We start from the raw sequence: 20,214 nt of genomic DNA, 5'->3' as shown, positions 1-20,214 counted from the left end.
TTGGGCAACATAAGTATATTCCTAGTGATATACAGAATTAAATATGTCTATATGGCATATTCTATTTTGGGCAATAATCTAGGACATCATTTATTACAGCAGTAAATATTTGACTTGTAGAATCCTATTGTTCACATAATTACAGTGTGACACCTTATTTATAATACCAAAAACTTGAATAAATGCTTGGATACACTAAAAGCTATAATTTTCTACAGTGCATGAAAATTGATAAACATTTAAGTGCCTGCTTTAAAAGAAAGCTGTGCTATCTTCAGGGGATTCTGTATAATTTAAGAGAGAGAAACCTGACATATACAGTAGTCTGGAAGTCAAGTTAACTCCTTAACCATGCAACCAGCTAACATAAAATTAAAAGTATTAATGATAATATTCATGGAAGAGGTTTGTGACATACATCAAGATGTTTAAATTCTAATGTTGTTGGGCATGCTTTGTGGCCTGCAGTTACAAAGATAAATTGATTATGTTATCTAGACGGAGGAAGATAAAAGCAATGAAAACACAGCTCAGAATTTCCACTGGCAGCAATCAATGTGAATTGGAAACTCAGATATTTTACCAAACCCAGCTAAACAGGCCAGTTTTATATTCCTGTGTATCCAATCACCCCAGATTCCTTAAGGGCTCTGGGTGCCAACAAGAGCAGTTGTTGATGTCATGAGGTGCTGAGAGGGATTATAAAAAAGCTGTGTGATTGCAGAGAAGAGATAGGAGAGAACCTCAGTTAAGACAAACATCTGCAAAAAAGAAGACAAGACTTTCATTAGGTAAGCATTCTATACATTTGTTTCTATGCTAGAAAGCCTTTCAGTAAAACAATTGTGTTTGCTAGTCTTCTATTTCTCTTTATATGAACGTTTTGTGACATTTGTAGGGCAAAATTTAAACAGTATGCTAAAAGTATCATAGATATAAGTTAAACCACATTTGTTCATATAAGTTATACAAATCTTGTATATATATCTGACAAAAGTAAATTTATAAAATCTAATGCCATATTAATCAGTACTTGATTCTCAAAAATCTCTAAATAGTTGATATGACTCAAAGCCAAAGGAGGAATGATATTTGCCATGCAGTCTGTTTCTCTTATACTGTAGCTTAATTTTGTTTAACAAATAGCTGGCTTGGGAGCTGTAACCTCCTGCTATAGCCCTGGGTGAGTTGGAAGCTCTTCTCTATTACTGTATGTGCCTACTGCTCACTAAGGAAAGAAAGCTCTTCAGTTACTTCCATTACATATAACAGATGGGAAAAAATTTGCTCTGGATCAGGGTGGGATCAAGAAAACACAACTGCACCAACTATTCTTTGGAGATATATCAGCCAGTTGGATATTTCACCAAACATGAAACCTATGAATATTTAAAAGGCAAATAAAAAGCAAAAAATATGAGTGGCAAATACAACACCTTGTTGGGTCTCTCTAGGCTGACCAAATTATAGAGGCAAAAGCAATTGTGAAACAAGACAGAAAGATTTTTTCCTGAGCCTCTGTGTCTCTTTGTATTGTTTTCCCACTCTTTCTGTCCTAAACGATCAGAAAAGAGAGTAATGAAAGTGGATCCGGCTCCCAATATAACAATTTAAACTCTTTTGTTTTGTAAGTATTGCTGATTTACAAACAGGAAACACACTGTTTGCTTGGAAGGTATAATTGGAATGTTAATGTAGAGAAGTTGGGTCCAGGTAGCCAAGCAATGAAGGGGCATTCAGGGCCGCCTACGGTCTGACCTAAGCATAGTACACAAAATTGTCTGCTACAACATCTTACCTGTCAATGTCTACTTCAGCTTCAACCCCAATAATACAAGGGAAAACAATAGATACAAAACTAAAGGTAAACCTCTCCAAACTCAATTGCAGAAAATACAACTTCAGCAATAGAGTGGTCAATGCCTGGAACGCTCTACCTGACTCCGTTGTTACTTCCTTATATCCCCATAGTGTCAACCTTAAACTGTCTACAGAGCACCTCATACCATTCCTAAGAGGTCTATAAGGGGGCACGCACCAGCATGCCTACCGTCCCTGTCCTACTGTCCCCATTTATTTGTATTCATTTCATGTGCTCATGTCCATGTTTGTACTTATACCTGTTATCTCGTACATGTTTGAAAAACTAACTAAATAAAATAAATAAATAACCTTAGACTGTCTATTGATGACCTCGCCCCATTCCTAAGAGGTCTGCCAATATGCCTACCATACCTGTCCTAACAACCCCATTTATTTGTATCCATTTCATGTATTCTTAATCTTGTATATACTTATATCTATTATCTTATACACACTTCACAAAACAAATAAATAAAATAAATAAAATGAAATAAATAAAACGTAACCAATCAGACTAAAGGAAACTGGAAGGCTTTTCCTGCCCTAGCAAAGAAATTGCAAGGAAAATCCAGAACAAGCAAAAGAGGTAAACTGATTTTGAACCCTGATGAGATCACAAATGCAATAATGTATTCATGCAAAGATAGGCATCACTGTTCAAAGCAGGAAGAAGGTTGTATTATTTAATTATGAGTATCCCCTTTTCAATCATGGTAAACCAGAAGCCATGATTCTGGTTCACCGAGCTTTATGGTACATTTGGCTCAAAGCAATATCCAGAAATTCACTCTGATGCTTTGGGCACTACCATCCATTTTCAGACATGTAACAGCTGCTCGTGAAATGGTGTTTATTTTGTTTTATATTTTATTACATTATAGTTTTATTCTTTTACCACAAAGAAGGGAAAAGCTTTTGCTTACACTCTGATCCATGAAGTCCTATTTGCAGGCTGTGGGTCAGAGTGGGAGACAGAATTCCTTGTATAATCTTCTTGTTTTTCTAAATGATTGTTGGTCCTTTCTGGACATTTGAGAAGTGGGGTGTCTTTATTGTATTTTAACTGTTTATTTCATATACTGCCCAGAATCATAATAGATGGGTGTGCCCTATATAACTGATAATAAGTAAAATTTGATATTTTCTAGTTTGCGACACACAGTGAAAACAGTGTCCATGAGAACTAGGAACAGATAAATATGCTGCAGAATAGTAACAAAAACTATTAATGTTGAGTTAAAAATAGTTTTGAATTATCAAGTGTTTCTGAAAAGATAAATCAGCCAATTTATTTCACAGATATTTAGGCTATATCTTATTTATTACTGTATGCTTTAAAAGCTGACGGGCCAATAGCTGCAGGTAATTCTCAACTACATTTTTTATAGATGGCCACCATAATGGCTAAATTCCAGTCCTTTGATATTTGTGTGGTTCAATCAATTAAAGTGAACAAGAGAGTAAGTACAGGAGTCCAGTATCTAATTATTCAGGTCCAATATATGCTCTTAAGTAAAATCACCACAATAAATTAAACATAGTTTCTTGCCTTACCTCAACAGAAATAACCTTGGTCTTTGAAAGTGGGGGGAAAGATGCTTGGATGCAATACATAGTGTGGATTTTAAATGCACTGTAAGTCCACATCCAATTTTATGTGTGTGTGTGTGTGTGTGTATAGTAAAAATACTGTGTACATGATATATTTAATTCCTTTTCTTCTACCATAACTTAAGTACTAAGAATATTAGTTTCAGAAACTGCACAGCATTATTAGTACATGAAGGCTTGATTGGAATTAAATCTGACCCAAGAGCAGTATCCATATAATGGTGAAAGCACTTTTTAAAAAATTAATTAACTCTCAGGATTAAAGCTTCTAAGTATTTTGACCACACTTCATTAAGTTTATTCATGAAAGAGCATTTAATAATTAAAACAATTGCTAAAAATAGTTTACATAATCGTTCCTTGCAATGCAGTATTGTTGTCCAGTCATGTTGAAAGTAGTTTACAACGGTCCTTTAAACTGAGGTTCTTATAGAGTGGGAGTGATAAACTATGTTCTTGGCAGTATAACTTATCAAGGTGTATTAAGGAATTAAGCACACTAATGTAAATGGACCAAATGCATTTTTAAATTTCTTCTCACTACAGCTGTCTGATTTCATCCCTCTGTCAAAATGTATGGAAGGAAGAAGAGACTTGAAAATATAATAACAACAAAACAAAATTCTCTTTTCTTACAAAAACTATAATTCAGGGGATGAATTATAAGAAAAATGAAAGACTAATCCATGCTACAAAGTTCTCCATTTAAATACCTAAATATTCTGAAATACAGCTTTAAAACTACAATAAATATTTCATTTTAGCAATGCTGAGTGACAGTTTCAAATGCCTTGAAACTCAGCTATAAATGTGGTTATTTCTTAGTAGCAGTCCAGTGGGTTTGCAAGATCCCTCAGTCTTTATTTCATCAACGAATAATCTAGTATTAGAGAAGAAAACAGAGCCTCTAATCACTTGTCCCAACTACAGGCATGGATCAATTTATATATACTAGGGATAATTTCCACTTCTTCCTTTCTCATCTCCTTGAGTTTTCCAATACCCTGATTTTCAGGTTTGGCACACTCTACATTGTGTCTTTGGATTGTGAGAAATTAGGCTTGATTGCCCACCAAGCCAGGCATGAACTTTGCTTGAAATAAGTTCCTATTCTGGTATGGAGGACAAACATAAAATATAAACCAGGTTCACACAACACATTGGACCATAATGTAAATTGGTCTAATATGTCAGCCAAATAACAGTTTGCTGATTTGGATATAATAACCAACCATTTGCCTGGACCCAAAAATGAACAGGGAATTGGAAAATTGAAGGCTGGAGCATGATGAAGTTCACAGGTAAGTCTAAGGATGATCACAATCTTAGAATTACATGTGAATTATGCCATGGTGGAATTATATATCGCACTAAACTTTTATATGATTTGTTTGATTCTGGAATAACGAGTTATGTTAACTCAAAGACTACAGTTTGTAAAGCATGGACTATAGCTTAATAGTAAATGTGACCTAACTCACTCTGTTTTGTTAAGCAACCCAAAAAAATGTAGAATGATGTGAGGACCTAGAAGTAGCCTTCTGCTTAAGCTAATCACACTATCAGGTGCTCCTTAATTAGAAGATAGGCTGCCTTCCATAAAGAGCTACCTGGTTCCCTCTAGTCATCTTTCAAGAATGAACAGATGTAAGAAACAATTGGGTGTTTTTGAAAGTGCACTTTAGTTGTTGAACGGCTCAATTTTAAGGTAAATTCTCAATAATTACTTATAAAATTATTGGAATATGACTGAGGTACGAGGAAAACACAGATGTCCCTCAGCAATTTAGAAAAATTACTGGTTTAGAGAAAATATTTCTTGGAGCTTTTCACTTTGTTTTCAGTTCTGAGAAGAATGTTTTCTAAATACATCTGAAAGGGATACAATTGCATATCAGTAGGGTGATTAACAAGTCTAAAAAGGAGATTTTGTATTATTGAGTTTAAATAAGAATTTATCAAAATCATAATTTATGTGTTGAACTATTTACAATTGAAAATGCAATTTGTTTAATGTATTTACATTTTGTCTTTTTATTCATTTGATACTCAAAATAGTTGGCACTTAACATCTTACCCCCTGGACTACAAATACCAATGCGGGAAGAACATGAAAAAGTGTCCTTATAAATAACTCTGGTTCATCTTTTTTTTAAATTCCTAATCTATACTGAAAAGCAAACATATTGTGATTAAAACTTTCAGAGTTGCCAGCCAACCTGGACTAGTAGTCCGCACATTTTGACAGTGCCAGACTAGAGAAAGTGGTTGTAAAAGAGACATTCACATGTAGATGCATATGCATACATACATAATACAAATACTTTATGTACATGAATGATAGTGACTGGGAAGAACTGAACTCCTGAGTCTAAAGTAGCACCTAAATCTATTGGCAGACGTTGTTGCCTCTGAAGATTGGTTAGTGAAAGTTCAGTCATTATGCATGCGTCATCAAAATACTAATTGCATTGTTCAAATAAATGTTAATACAGATTAAGTTCTGAAATGGTCATGTTCACTGGGAATAATAGAAATGGAAGTCCATAAATATCTAGAGTTCACTGGTTGAACAGACCATTCTAAACAAGAGATACAGATTTAGTTTGCATATGCTAAGCCATGTTTAACCATGGTGTACTGAAAAGAGCCCATTCTTGGCTGGGTTAACAGTACAGCAAGCAAACATGGTTTATAAAAAAACCAGGGACGTGCGGTCAGGAGAGGCAGAGCCTCACCTCTCATCATGAAATAATAATATATAATAATAATATCCACGAGGGAGTTTCATATATATAAGAGGAAGAGGAGGGAGGAGGAGGAGCGCACATGGGGCGGTGCCAGCTGGGCAACCGGCGGAGGCAGGAGGGTTCTTGGAAGCGCCAATAACCTTCCTGCCTCCGCTGTACTTTGCGCGCTCCTCACGACTGCAATAGACATCCAGAAGTGGCAGGGGCTTGATGACGTCGCCACAGCTGCCATGCGCGGACGGACGGAGGTAGCCAGAGTGGCGCCGAGGCAGTCCGGCGGACGAGCGACCAAGGATCAGGCTGCTCGCTCTTTCGTCCACCCGGACCCCTCGGCGCCACTCTGGTTACCTCCGTCCGGCCGCGCCCAGCAGCGACGTCAGCGACGTCATCAAGACGAAGTGGCTTGGAGGTGAAGTGCTTTTCAGTGCTTTTCTGTGCGTCTGGCGTTTAGGTAGATAGCCGGATGTCCTAAACACCAGACGCACAGAAAAGCACTGAAAAGCAGCTGCTGTTGGGGATCGCAGAGCGCGAGCCGGCAGAGCGCACTCAGGAAGGCGGGGAATGGGATCACGTGTGCTGGAGGCTGAGGCAGCATCAGCCTCCAGCACACGTGGTCCCATTCCCCACCTTCCTGATGACATCACCAGCCTCACCAGCCATAAACCTCACCGCATGTCACTGTAAAAAACAATAGTTGGAATGAAGCACTGTGCTAAACTTGAACCAAACAAGGCATGAGGGGTTCTTGGTGCTGTCTGAGCTTGCCTTTTTTCTTGCTCAGAAAGCAAGGGCAAGGATTGCTCAGGGTTGACCCCACATGTCATCCCTGAACTACAAATATTTTCCTTTATTAGCAAAGAAGGCTTTATCATAAATTCTAATAATGCAAATAAAAACCAAAAACATCACAATTTCAGGATGCATCCTACATTGTATTTAACTCCAATAAAAGCTATAAATAAGATCTTAATGACAGGCTTTGTTAAGAGCATGGTTTGCAGTCATACGGTTTTTATTTTATCTTATTTATTTTTAGGAAAAAGAGAATGATTTAGGCCAAAGTACAAGAGAAGATTTTCCTCCTTTTGTAAAACAGTGGGGAAATAGTTAAAACTCTTTTTTTTTAATGTGCTGCAATAAATCGGGGACTCTACAATTAGAATTCTAAAAGAAAGAGCTGATGTGACTGCAAGCTATATATACACACAGATAATCCTACACTGATCTCATAACTGGGAACTAGCATCTAGTTTTGACCTGTACACATATTGCATGTCAAGTCTTAAAGTGACTGTTTTGCTTTTGTATAAGAAAGGTTGTGTTTATCAGCCATTTTAGCTGATAAAACATGGCTTTGGGCTTAGCATGTTGGATGAAGTCACCGAAACCTCTTTTTCCCCACTCAAATGTATGATTAAATTTAATTTTAATTTAATTTAATTTAATGCTTCTAGACCGCCCCCTCTCCCGAAAGGGACTCGGGGCGGTGTACAGTTCATACAAAATATATCAGATACAATAAAATTAAGTATGTACAATTGACAGTTGACATGGAGGAGGTAAGAATGTCATTAAAAGAACTGTACAAAGCAGATTAAAATAAGTTCAAACCCCTAAAAACAAATACAGTGAATTAAAAAACCCCTAAAATAACCAGATATAGTGCGTTTGCCAGGAGGGACAGTTGAATTATGCCAGGCCTGCTAATCGGAACAGGTGGGTCTTCAGTTTTTGCCGGAAGGAGCGGAGGTCAGAAGTGGTTCTAATGTCGGGGGGGAGGTCATTCCAGAGGGTTGGGCCCATCACAGAGAAGGCCCTACTCCTCGGTGTCGCCCGCCGGCATTGTCCAGTGGATGGCACCAGGAGAAGTCCCTCCCTGTGTGAGCGTATTGGCCGCAGGGATGTATGTGGGAGGATGCGATCCCGCAAGTAACTAGGTCCCGTGCCATGGAGCGCTTTAAAGATGGTAATCAGCACCTTGAAACGCACCCGGAAAACCACAGGTAGCCAATGCAGCTCGCGCAGGAGAGGTGTTACGTGGGAGTACCTCGTACTCCCCATCACAGCCCGCGCGGCTGCATTCTGAACTAACTGCAGTCTCCGGGCGCGTCCCAAGGGCAGCCCCATGTAGAGAGCGTTGCAGTAATCCAGGCGGGACGTCACCAGCGCATGAGTGACCGTGCGTAGGGCATCCCGGTCCAGTAGGGGGCGCAATTGGCGCACCAGGCGAACCTGGTGGAACGCCCCCCTTGCCACGGCCGCCACATGGTCATCCATTGACAGCCGGGCATCAAGGAGGACGCCCAAATTGCGCGCCCGTTCCACAGGGGGCAACTGCTCGCCCCCTATGGCCAGCGATGGAATCAGCTGGCTGAATCGAGGTGCCGGTAGCCACAGCCACTCAGTCTTGGAGGGGTTGAGTTTAAGTCTGTTGTCCTCCATCCAGACCCCGACGGCCTCCAAACACCGGGACATTACTTCGACAGCCTCGTTGGGGTGGTTTGGAGTTGAAATATACAGCTGAGTATCATCAGCGTAGAGGTGATACTCAACCCCAAAACCACGGATGATCTCACCCAGCGGCTTTACATATGTGTTGAACAGGAGAGGCGAGAGGACCGACCCCTGTGGCACCCCACAAGTGAGTGGCCTCGGGGTCGACCTCTGTCCCCCTGTCAACACACATTGCCTCCGGTCGGAGAGGTAGGAGCCGAACCACCGCAAAACGGTACCTCCGACTCCCATCCCCTCCAACCGGCGCAATAGGATACCATGGTCGATGGTATCAAAAGCCGCCGAGAGGTCTAATAGGACCAGGATAGAGGAGCAACCTCTATCTCTGGCCCTCCAGAGATCATCAACCAACGCGACCAAGGCTGTCTCTGTGCTGTGCCCAGGTCGGAAGCCGGACTGGCGTGAGTCTAGATACTCGGATTCGTCAAGGTGTCGTGGAAACTGCTGGGCCACCACATTCTCAACAACCTTCGCTAGAAACGGAAGGTTGGAGACTGGACGATAGTTAGCTAGCTCCATTGGGTCGAGTGAGGGCCTCTTAAGTAAGGGCCTCACCACCGCCTCTTTCAAGGCGGTTGGTAAGGATCCCTCACCCAATGAGGCATTCACCAGGCCCAGAAGCCAGCCTCGTGTCACCTCCCAAGATGCCAGTACCAACCAGGAGGGACACGGGTCCATTAAACATGTGGTGGGTCGCAGCCGTCCACGCAACCTATCTAAATCCTCGGGGGCAACAGAATCAAACTCCTCCCAGGATGGTCTCACAAGACTCGCTGTTGGCGGCTCGTCTGGTCCACTGAGTGGGGCCCATCCGCTCCGGATCTGAGCGACTTTGTCCTGCAGATATTCCCCAAATTCCTCTGCTCTGCCCTGTAAAGGTGCCCCCTGCGTCCCCTGTGACAAGAGGGAGCGGGTCACCCTAAACAGGGCAGCAGGGCGGTTATCCGCGGACGCAATAAGGGTGGCACAATATCTACGTTTGGCCGCCCTTAATGCCACCAGGTAGGTCCGCAAGTAGGATCTTACCTGTGTTCGATCAGATTCGGAGCGTGAGGACCTCCACCTGCTCTCTAGACGTCTCCTGTGACGCTTCATCACCCTCAGCTCCTCGGTATACCAAGGAGCCCGGGTGAGTCGCTGCCGCAGGAGAGGTCGCAAAGGCGCAATCCGGTCCAAGGCCCCAGCCGCCGCCCTATTCCAGGCGGCCGCTAGGTCCTCCGACCGAGCGCGGGTCAGGGCTACAGGTAATGGCCCAAGCTCCGTCTGGAACCTATCCGGCTCCATCAGGCGCTTGGGGCGGTACCAGCGTGGACCGTCTGGTCCCGCCTCCTCGCGGTGGGGGGTAGCGCCAGGGAAGTTAAGCCGGAGACATGAGTGATCTGACCATGACAGGGGTGTAACAGTAAAATCCCCTCTACCCAGATCACTCGTCCACTGCTCAGATACAAAGACAAGGTCCAATGTGTGGCCTCCTTCGTGTGTGGGGCCCTGAATTAACTGGGTCAGGCCCATGGCTGTCATGGAAGCCATGAACTCCCGAGCTACCTCAGATGCTGCTCCCGTCGACGGCAGGTTGAAATCTCCCATGACCATAAGCCTGGGGATCTCAACCGCCGTCTCCGAGATCAGCTCGAGGAGCTCGGGCAGGGCTGCTGATGTATAGCGAGGAGCCAAGTATACAATCAGCAAACCCAACTGCCTCCGTGGGCCCCATTTCACACCAAGGGACTCACACCCGGATATCTGAGGAACAGTGAACTCCCTCGGCTCTAGACCTTCCCGTATAACTACCGCCACCCCACCACCCTTACCCAGGGCCCGAGGCTGATGGAATGCACGGAAACCTGGTGGGCACATTTCCACGAGGGGTAAACCACCCTCGTGGCCCAACCAGGTTTCCGTTATCCCTGCAAGGTCTAGCTCCCCCTCAGAGATCAACTCATTAATGAGGGGGGCCTTGTTGGTTACGGACCTTGCATTGCAAAGCATCAGCCGTAGGCCCGGGCTCTGTAGTTCCTGGCCACCTAGGTTGCGGGGGTTGGTACAGACGACCGGGCATAGCCAACAACCACGGTCTCCCAACCGACCTTGAGATCTTCTCTTGTCCTCGCATCCCCCCCTCCCCGCGACCGTTGTAATCAAACAACCCTCTATTGGAATCTCTTGTTCCCTCTCCCCCCCCGCTCCGCTCACTTCCTTCCCGGACTCACCTGTCCGTCCAGCACTGGCACTGGCGCCTCTCCCGGCCTGGTTATCACACCCCCCCTCCCTGGAACCCCTTAATAACAATAAAAAACTTTTGGATAAAAAGCCCCTCAGCCTCCGTTTCTTCCACCTCTCGGGGTTCACAAACCCGTCATCAAGGCAGGCCCTTGAGAGAGCCAAGGGCCATACCTGCGAGAGCGGGGCCTCCCGCAGGCGGAGCAGGTCTAGCCTTGAGTAAATTGATGAAGTATTAAAACCCAATTGGGTAAGGGTGCAGATGGTAAAAATTAATAGTTAATAGCCGGAGGCTGAGATGTTACTGGGGAGCTGGAGGGGAAAATGTTCCAAATATTTCCGGGACGTGAAGGTGAAGCAGGTGGAGATATCATAAAATGAGGTGACAGTCCAAGGTGGATTGAAAATAAATGTAGTACAGATGAGGGTTCCTTAGTAAATGAGGGGTGGCCTTCTAAGCCCAGCTGTTTTTGGTCTTAGTCTGGGCAGTCAGTTGGGCTCATCCATGGCCCTAACACGGGTCTTCAGTGACCTCTAAGGTTCCAGGTCATCCCCAATCATTATTTAGGTCTTCTTCTTTCTACTGGTTCCCCAACATCCTCACCTTGACCCCCCCATCCGGCGTCTCAGTTCTCAGTTCTCTTAACATTTGCAGCAATTTGGGAAAAGCTTCCAAAATTATCAGGATTCTCAAGACACCAGAGCAAGTTCCTAGGAGCATGGGGGCAGCCAGGATATGGCCAGCTGTTATGGGGGAGTCCCTGGGAGTCCCTGGCTGCGGTTCTTTCCACACACCCAATACCGCAGCCATCTCCCAGTGCCGCTCCCTGTTGCCTCCCCATTCTGCTCACCACTCGATGTCCTCTGGTGTTTTTTAGCGTTGTAGGGCGGCTCCAGAGGTTCCATTGTCTCCCCATCCTCTCTGGTGCCGCTGGCTTGCCTTTCCTGGTGCTGTCTTGCCTTTTCCCCTTTCCACTTTCAAATTTCGCGCCGCGCTTCCGCCGTCGCCGCCGCGCTGCCGCCGCCGCCGCCATTGCCTCACAGCTTCCTTTCTCGGCTGCTCAGCTCCGCTCCGCTCCGCTCCGCTCTTGTTTGCCTCCAAGCTTCTCCGACCACCCCTGGTGGACTAAAATAAGCCCCAAACATGCCAGGGTGGTCGGGCTATCCAAGTCTCAGCTCCCCGTTGCCATGGGGGCTGGCGGCAACCTCCTACCCCTATCGGGCGCTCCACGGTGAACTAGGAGCTCAAACAGGCGACCGCCATCGCCGGAAGCTCCTCCTTCTTCTTTTGCCCCTGCCACTATCCAGAGCACAGAAAAAACTTACTTTAGAAAGATGTGCCAATTGACTTGTAAATTGCAGATTCCAAAGGCCTAAAGAAAAGTTTTGGGTTTTTTATAAAATAACCCCAGTGAAACAGTGCACTGAAGCCATAGAAGTATATTTCATAGTTATCACATTTGTGGAAGGTTTTTTCCAGCCAGGAACAAGAAACAATTGCTTAACTTTAACTAAGACAATAATTTCTAGCTAATATCCAGCCACAGTTGAAAATATTAGGCAAATATGGACTCAGAAGTCAAAGAAAGATCATTATCTTTTGTGATGTGTCATTTTTCTCATTATTATTAACATGCTTTAAATTATTTTTTTAAAGCTTCAGGATGGTTCCAAAGAAGGTGATAACTAGTCTTCTGCTCCTCTACATAACAGCCATGTTGGCTAAAGAGAGTGAAGGGTATCTTGCCTTCTATAGTCGTGAAGATTTAAGAAGAATGCAGGTGAGCCTCTTGAGAAATGAGTCAATGACCAGAAACTATATGTAGCTGAATGTGGCTGAGCTTTAAATCCAGTTCCAGGGATCTCTGAGAAGATCTGAACAATAAGACCGTCCTTTTTCTATCCAGAACGCCAAAGGTTAATATCTAGTCAGTTTAGCCAATACTGAGCTAAATGGACTAATGTCTGACTTGGAGTAGGATATCTACTTATATTCTAGTGGTTGGATTTCCTTCTGCTTCTTCTAATCTCATCTGTTCAACATTTTACTGCATTATTTTGTCCTCCTCTAGCAATATTTTACTATTTTTATTTTCTAAACATTGGAAACCAGCTAGAATATAGAATCAGAATTTGGCTTTGAGGTTAATAATTTAGATTTGCTTCCTGCCTTCAAATTTCACTGAAGTAGAACAATTGTCTATTTCTTAAATAGTTATGATTATTCGGCTCTTGGCATTGTTGGGTTCAGTCTCTGAGGCAGCTGTCACACCATCCAAATGAACCCATGTGCATTACCAAATTAATTCAAAGGAGACAAGATAATAAGAATTTATTTAAGAAAAAATTGCTGGAAAATTGAGCAGACCAACTGTCTAAATTCTCTGAGCAAAGCTTAATTTACTTTCTCAGGAAATGCCTATTATGATATATTTTTAAATCATGTATGATATATGTACTAAAGTGTCATAATGAAAACAAGGGAAAAGCTGGCCTACTTGATTATTGTGTCTTTCCATACATCTCCAGGAGAAAGAAAAAAATCAAGCCCAGAAGAAATCACTTGACACAAGAGATTTTGTTGAATTCGCAGAAGATGAAGGGCAAGTTATCAAGGTACACTATTCTTTGGATTATGACAATTAAGCAGGTAGATATACTGTATATATAGCAAGACAGTTTTTCTGAAATATCAGAAAGTGTATCTGGGGGCTTACATACAGTGTATCTGGGGACATGCAGAGAAACCTAATGCAAGCCAAATTTATTTCAATATTCTTAGACTGAGACATTTGCAGGCAAAATCTGCTTTATTCTTTTTTGCACAACTTGATATCCTGTAGGTTTCCAAAAACACTTTAGCTGATAAAAGTTTCCTTGCAGTACAAATACTATTATTATTATTATATACCATTCTAGTCTTCAAAATGAGATATACTTGAGTTGATTGAAAGAAAGATTATCATAAATCACTAGTCAAATATGAATGTTCATTTCTTTTCTTTTGAGCTCACATGAAGTTCAGTTCATTTGACTCAGATGTTATCATTGATGAGTTCAAGTAATCAGGGACAGAAAAGTCTACTTCCCCCATTAATCAGAAAGAAGGGGAGAAAGTCCACTTGTTCGTTTATATGTAATACTGAATTATCCAGTTAATAATCTGGCAACAATATGGACAAATACCCCCATCTTGAACAATCCTTTGATCTTCCAGGGATATTCTTTGGACCTGCCTATCCACTGTTTCTATCTTCTGTCTTACTAACCATTGTAGTTTTCTTCTAGTCCATCATCTCTGGAATCCTATGTTCCAAGTATGAGACTTGCTGATCTTAGAGGAGCAGCTAGTCTTTATCCGGCCAGGAATAATGTTTGTTACATTTGTTGTTTATTTTATTGTCTCCAAAGTCATCATTTGAAGATGTTTATCTTCCAAATCATGACTAGAAAAATCATAATACCAACCATTCTGGTCTTGTAGCCATGGGGACATCTTCATCCTTCATATTCTTGTCTAAGTTTCTGTTTTAACTATTCTTCAGCCTAAGAAAACTATTTACCGGACACATAACCTTAATGACAGGAAAATTCCAGCCTAACTTGAAAAAAACTATCTAGACAGGATAGCAGAAATGGAGAGATATGAACATCCACCCATCTTGAAAGAACAAGAGAACAGTGAATGAATACCAAAAAACCCAAAATCTTCTCTTTCTGGAGTCAGAGTGCTAAAGAATTAAGGGAATTTAATCCAGTATGACTGGATATAAATACTGCATCTCTTTCACCTGCTCAGTTGTCTGTGACTTGCATATCTTATATAAAATATATGAATTTATAGCAAATAGCCCTTGCCTCTATATTGTCAACCCTACTATCATTGACACTGCTACCTTCACTGTCAACTGTGATGCACCAAATGTTGGTTGACTTTACTATTGTCCTCTTAATATTTAATATCAAACCAGAATATTTCCATTTTTTCTTTTCAGCTTAAACTCTGTCAAATTTCTCTACTGTCAACTAGAATGGCAGTTTGGTGTGTTTTTGTCCCACCTTAGGCATGAAGCCAGCTGTTGTGACCTAGTATCAGTCACATTCACTAAGCCCTAGGAAGATGGCAATGGCAAATCACTTCTGAAATCTGGCCAAGAAAAATGCATGGACTTGTCCAGACAGTTGCCAGGAGTCAATGCTTACTTAAAGGTGCACCTGTGTGTGCCCATGCACTCATGCACAGGCACACACACACACACACACACACACATTTTCAATTAAGAGAAGTCATTTCAAATATTTCACACGACTTTTGATTTCAATGCCAGTTGTCTTGTTCAGTTGTACATTTTATAACATATTTGCTATATATACATTCTTGCCTTATTCCCTTCATTACTGTGAAACATTCTGTCTTCAAACTCAAGTTTTTACAATAGTTTCTAGTTCATGCTATATATTTTTCATATATCAATATGTGTTCTGGCACACCCCTTAGCCATTCCTTATTCTGCAGTGTATCGTGAGCTGTTGAAAACAATGCTTCACTCTATTCAAAAAAGCCAAGGTAAAACCAATTAAATTCCCTTGCTTTCTCCAGTACCCATCTTATGAATAATAATTTCCTCATGTCCTCTGCCTTTTCTAAAATCTGCTTGTTTATGTGGGGTTTATCTCTTCCTCTCTGATTATTTGTACAATCTTAAGCAAAACATTGCTTGCGAGACAAATTAGTGCAATGGCTTGCTAATTTGCACATTCTATTGTATCTCCATTATTCAGTGTGGGTATGTACATCATTCTTTCACAATCTTTAGGCCACACGGTCCTGTTCCATACTGAGCTTTAAACAGCCAAGTTGCTAATTCATCTATAGCAATTGTTTTCCTATTTGACAGGAGATCTACTGCCTCATGTGCTTCGGTTTCTAATGCAGCAGGCACAGGAATAGATTCTGTCTTTTACTGTTTCCATCACACTCTTATCCTGTTTATAAAGGGTTTCCATACTGACTTTCCACTTTCCTTTAATTTCATTTGTCTGTACTGGATCATTTACTTGATTATTCTTAAATAGCTAATTTGCCTTAGACTGTTGCTTTCTGACTTTCCTCTATCAGTTAACAATCTTTTTTTTCGGGGGGGTGGGGGGAATTGAAATCTGAAGACAAATGAAAGGAGGTAGATGTAAACTCCAAAAGTACTGCATTCAAAATTAGAAACAGAAACTATATTTCTCTCCCAAGTAGTCGTAGAATTCCAATCCCTATGCCCTGATAAGTAACCAGGTTTAATGAACATTTTGCATGCCAGGAAAAAGGGGCCATTTTGATGTTAGTAGGCAAGCTATTTCAAAGTGCAGCAGCCACAAGAAGAAAGGAATGCTTTCAAGATCCCCGCAGATTATTATTCATGAGAAAAGGGACTGGCCCTCTTAATCTTATTGGGCATGCAGACATTACTGAGAGAAGGAGGTCCACAGATATCCAGGCCCTGAACCATGAAGGGAAAACCAATACCCTGGATTGCACCCAGAAATCAACTAATAGCCAGGGCTAGGCTTCAAAAATTTTACCATGGGGTTCTCTGCCCAGTTGCTGGGTGGGCGTGGTCTAGTCAGCCTCCTGCACCACGGCCGGCATTTTTGCCCTCCCTGGGCTCCGGAGGTTTTCCTCAAGCTTCCGGGAGGGCAAAAACAGCCTCCCCAGGCTCTGGAGGCCCTCTTGAGACCAGAAAAGGGCCTATTTCCAGCATTCCCGAACTTCCAGTAGTCCCATTTTTGGCCATCCACGAGCCTCCGTGCAAGCCCTGCATTTACCTGTATCCAAAACAGGCCACATGGAAATTCCTGGGAGGGGCGGGCTGGGCTGGGCCAGCCAGGAGTGGGAGTTGGGGGTTCTCCGAACTGAACAGAATCTTAGCTAGAGGTTCTCCCAAAACCCTGCGAACCCCCAGCAGGCCACCCCTGACTACAACTCTTGAATAAAGATGTTACATAGGCATATCAAGGTATACACATCACTGATCAAACCATATCACTTCAGATTAATGTATCCTTGCTCTCTTACAATCAGAACAGGGAAAAGGAAGTGCAATTTGAATTTAAGCTTGGCATACCAATTCTTCTCTTCCACCAGCAATATGCTGATAACCTGTAACTATTGCCTTCAGCTGACAACTTGTGCATCTTGTACTATTTTTTGTATATTTGCTTTAGATGAAAAAGTGATGCACCTTGAATTTACTCTACATTTTTGTGCCACTAGACTATTACATTTACATATATCACACCATTTCCAGCACTATGAAGGAAGATATAGAACATTTGTAACAATGTTGAAAAGGTAATTCCGATGCCTTCATTTCAAAGGCCAAATTTATGTCCATTATTTCTTCCTTCCCGTTTCATCTGTGCAACACCAGCAACACTATTCTGAAAATGACGATACTATCTACCGTTCACTGTTAGCAAGTCCCAGCAGATAACATCCAAAGGGTGCAATTATGCAATTATGAAAATTAATCTTGTCTCTCTCTCTCAAAAGACTGCATACAAATCACAAGAGCCCTTTAAAATGTCCCAATCCACCCCAAAATTATTGCATCTCTCATGATTCTCTTTAATCCTTCTGTGTTACTTATTAAAAATGTTCAAAAACCATTAAAGAAAGCAACAGGAGCAAATATGTTTGTTTTATTTGCATTCTATTCTCTGAACATTGGGAGTTTTTGTTTTCAGGAGAGATTTTTCCATGCCACTTGAGGAACGCCATATTCTTGTGTATGAAATCTAATGTTCTTGCTATTCCAGATGTTTGAATCAATCACAGTCCAATAGTTCAACAGTCATTGATATGCATACCTCATTGTGACTACGGACTACGGCCTCAAGGGCTTCAAAAAGGGATAAACTATCAAAACCTGTAAGAACAATAAATACTGAAGCTGAGTTTCACAATCACTCTTTGAGAAAAGCAGCTTAACCCTATTCACAGATAACATCATCAAGCTAAAATCTAAATTGAGAAACCTCTTTACCAATAATATTCATCAATAATAAATTCCCATTTATGGGAATTCTATCTAGTATACATGAGTGGTTAAAATGTTGGCTTGCCTTACATGTTAACCAACTTCTCCTTCATAGGTGATTGCTCCAGTGGAAATTGGAATACATCTGAATTCCAAGCAGCTGGAAAAATACCAAGATGTCTTGAAGGAGCTCCTGACAGAGGTGTTGTCAGATACTAAGAATGGCACTACAGAAATCTTAAAATTGGCATTTCTCTTTCCTTGGAAGTTATCTTAAGTCCTGAGATTTCAGAAATACCTTTTGCCTTGTGTCACATTTTATAAGGTACTATGTAGGTTCTGTGTTTTTCTTTTTAAGAAATAAATATCTCCACTTCCCTACTGTACTTACTTACTTACTGTTTCTTACTGTACACCCCTAGAAAATATATTGTTGTATAAGCATAAAAAGTAGAAACTGTGTAGATCTGTATCAGTAACAGAAAGCCCCTGTGCTTTGGAAGATTTTCAGCTGTTAGAAATCATATGTCTGATGAAAGACATTGTACTGCCGGTTTTTATCTTCTGTACTGCATTTCTAGGTAATTTTAGGCAACTTTCACTAAAGTTATAAGAAAATTTAAAACCTGTGATTACAATGCATTATGACTTGGTATCTTCTGGTTCAGAGTAGATATTGCATTTTCTCACTGAAATTGTTACCAAATTTAGAAGTTAAATGAACTCTAAGCTTGCAGGTTGCTATAGATTGTGTATACATTTGATGAGGAAATAACAATAAAATATGATTATCTTTCAGTTCCTGTACTTTGGCATAAACATGATCATTTAAAAAGCCAGTATACTAGAATCCAAATGGTATGAAATTGTATAAAACCAGGAATCAGGAAATACTAGATGGACAATTATATCAAAAGTCTCTACAGTGTGCTGTAGCAAAGTGTTCTAAGCAGATCCATAGCCAGAGCAAGATCTTCTAAACTATAATGATGGTTTCTTAATTAAAAATGTATGCAAAATAGTCTAAAGAAGGAAAATTACAGCCCATCATACACATAAGATTCCTATCATAATGTCACTGATTTCATGTACTTTTTTGTTTTGCTTTTTTAACTGATAGATCACGATGAGTCAAGCTGATGTCTTCACAGAATTAATTCACAATAATGGCTTTTGGCTGTTTCATCTCTGTAGCTAACTGATATTCTAAGAATTAGAAGACTGGAAGATTTTATGCAAATATACAAGAGTCAATTTACTGGAAATGCTATTGTAAAGCACTGTACTGCAAAATAACAATGTGTACGCAAACTAATAAAATGTGAAGCTTCAATATATGATTATTTTGCTCAGTCTATAGTCAGACAAAATTAAAAAGGCACCCAAGGATACAAAAGAAAGTTTTATATTTCTTTTCTAGATAACTTTTACTCAACACATCACTCTTGTAAACCCATATTAATTCAGGTGCATTCCCATGCATTCTTGTTTATGCATATATTTAATTCATCATAACTGAATCAGACCACTTTACAATAATTCAATGGGTTGTATTTCTAAGCAGTCATCTCATAGCCTTGTACTTCTAGGACAATGAAATCAATTAATCTGATAGATAATACCCAACAATATGGTGTGTTACATATAATTCTGAAATTTCCCAAATTAAATAACATTTCTGATCTTCTGTTACCCTCTACTCATACAATCCCTGTTGATTAATTTTTTGCAATAATACAGCCATCAACAATTATTTTCCATTGCTATTTATTTGAACTATACATTTTCTATTCTACCCTTCTCTTAACACATGCCCAGTTGACTATACTACAATATATAAAATGTATGTATTTTTGTATGTATAAAATTATTTATTTATGCTACAACATAGAACATTTGAAACAGAAGAATCAGTCATTTTTTCTTTCACTAGACAATGCATCCTCAAAATCCCTAATTTATGAAACTTTCACATAACTAATAAAAAACCCCACACATTATTTTTTTTATGAACATGCCCTGCCCCAAAGCATATCACCAACAGCATTCCGGTTGCATATACTAGATTCCCATGAATCTGTAAAACAGACTTTTTCTTTTTCCAGCTTCAGCCAACAAATGAGGAACTAGGAGAGGAAAGAGATGGAATAGCAGTGAAAGGTAGTCCTCTTGGGAGACTAGAGAGAAACAAAGGGAGCAAAGGACATTGTAATGGGTGGTTTGGT

At 41.0% G+C, this 20,214-nt stretch overlaps 1 protein-coding gene across 2 annotated transcripts; it reads left to right on the top strand.

Moving 5' to 3' along the window:
- Positions 1-748: 748 nt before the first annotated feature.
- MLN (motilin) lies at positions 749-19,247 on the top strand. Of its 2 annotated transcripts, XM_081949237.1 has the most exons (5): positions 749-791; positions 12,616-12,739; positions 13,488-13,574; positions 18,105-18,314; positions 19,110-19,247. In XM_081949237.1, the coding sequence occupies exons 2-4, from the start codon at positions 12,623-12,625 to the stop codon at positions 18,264-18,266; spliced, it is 366 nt and encodes a 121-aa protein (XP_081805363.1). In that variant the 5' UTR covers positions 749-791; positions 12,616-12,622; the 3' UTR covers positions 18,267-18,314; positions 19,110-19,247. The 2 variants fall into 2 exon arrangements, with proteins under 2 accessions (XP_081805363.1, XP_081805362.1); XM_081949236.1 differs by lacking the exon at positions 19,110-19,247 and having other exon boundaries at positions 18,105-18,391.
- The last annotated feature ends 967 nt before the right edge of the window (positions 19,248-20,214 follow it).

The sequence above is a fragment of the Natrix helvetica genome, assembly GCF_964273705.1.
Source record: "Natrix helvetica genome assembly, chromosome: 3".
In the NCBI taxonomy this organism is placed as follows: domain Eukaryota; kingdom Metazoa; phylum Chordata; class Lepidosauria; order Squamata; family Natricidae; genus Natrix; species Natrix helvetica.
This window is presented reverse-complemented; position numbering and strand designations above follow the sequence as displayed.

Coding starts and splice junctions, on each gene's coding strand:
- MLN (XM_081949237.1), top strand. CDS start 12,623: ATGGTTCCAAAGAAGGTGATAACTAGTCTTCTGCTCCTCTACATAACA. Junction 12,740..13,487: donor AAGATTTAAGAAGAATGCAG/GTGAGCCTCTTG, acceptor ATACATCTCCAG/GAGAAAGAAAAAAATCAAGC. Junction 13,575..18,104: donor ATGAAGGGCAAGTTATCAAG/GTACACTATTCT, acceptor TCTCCTTCATAG/GTGATTGCTCCAGTGGAAAT.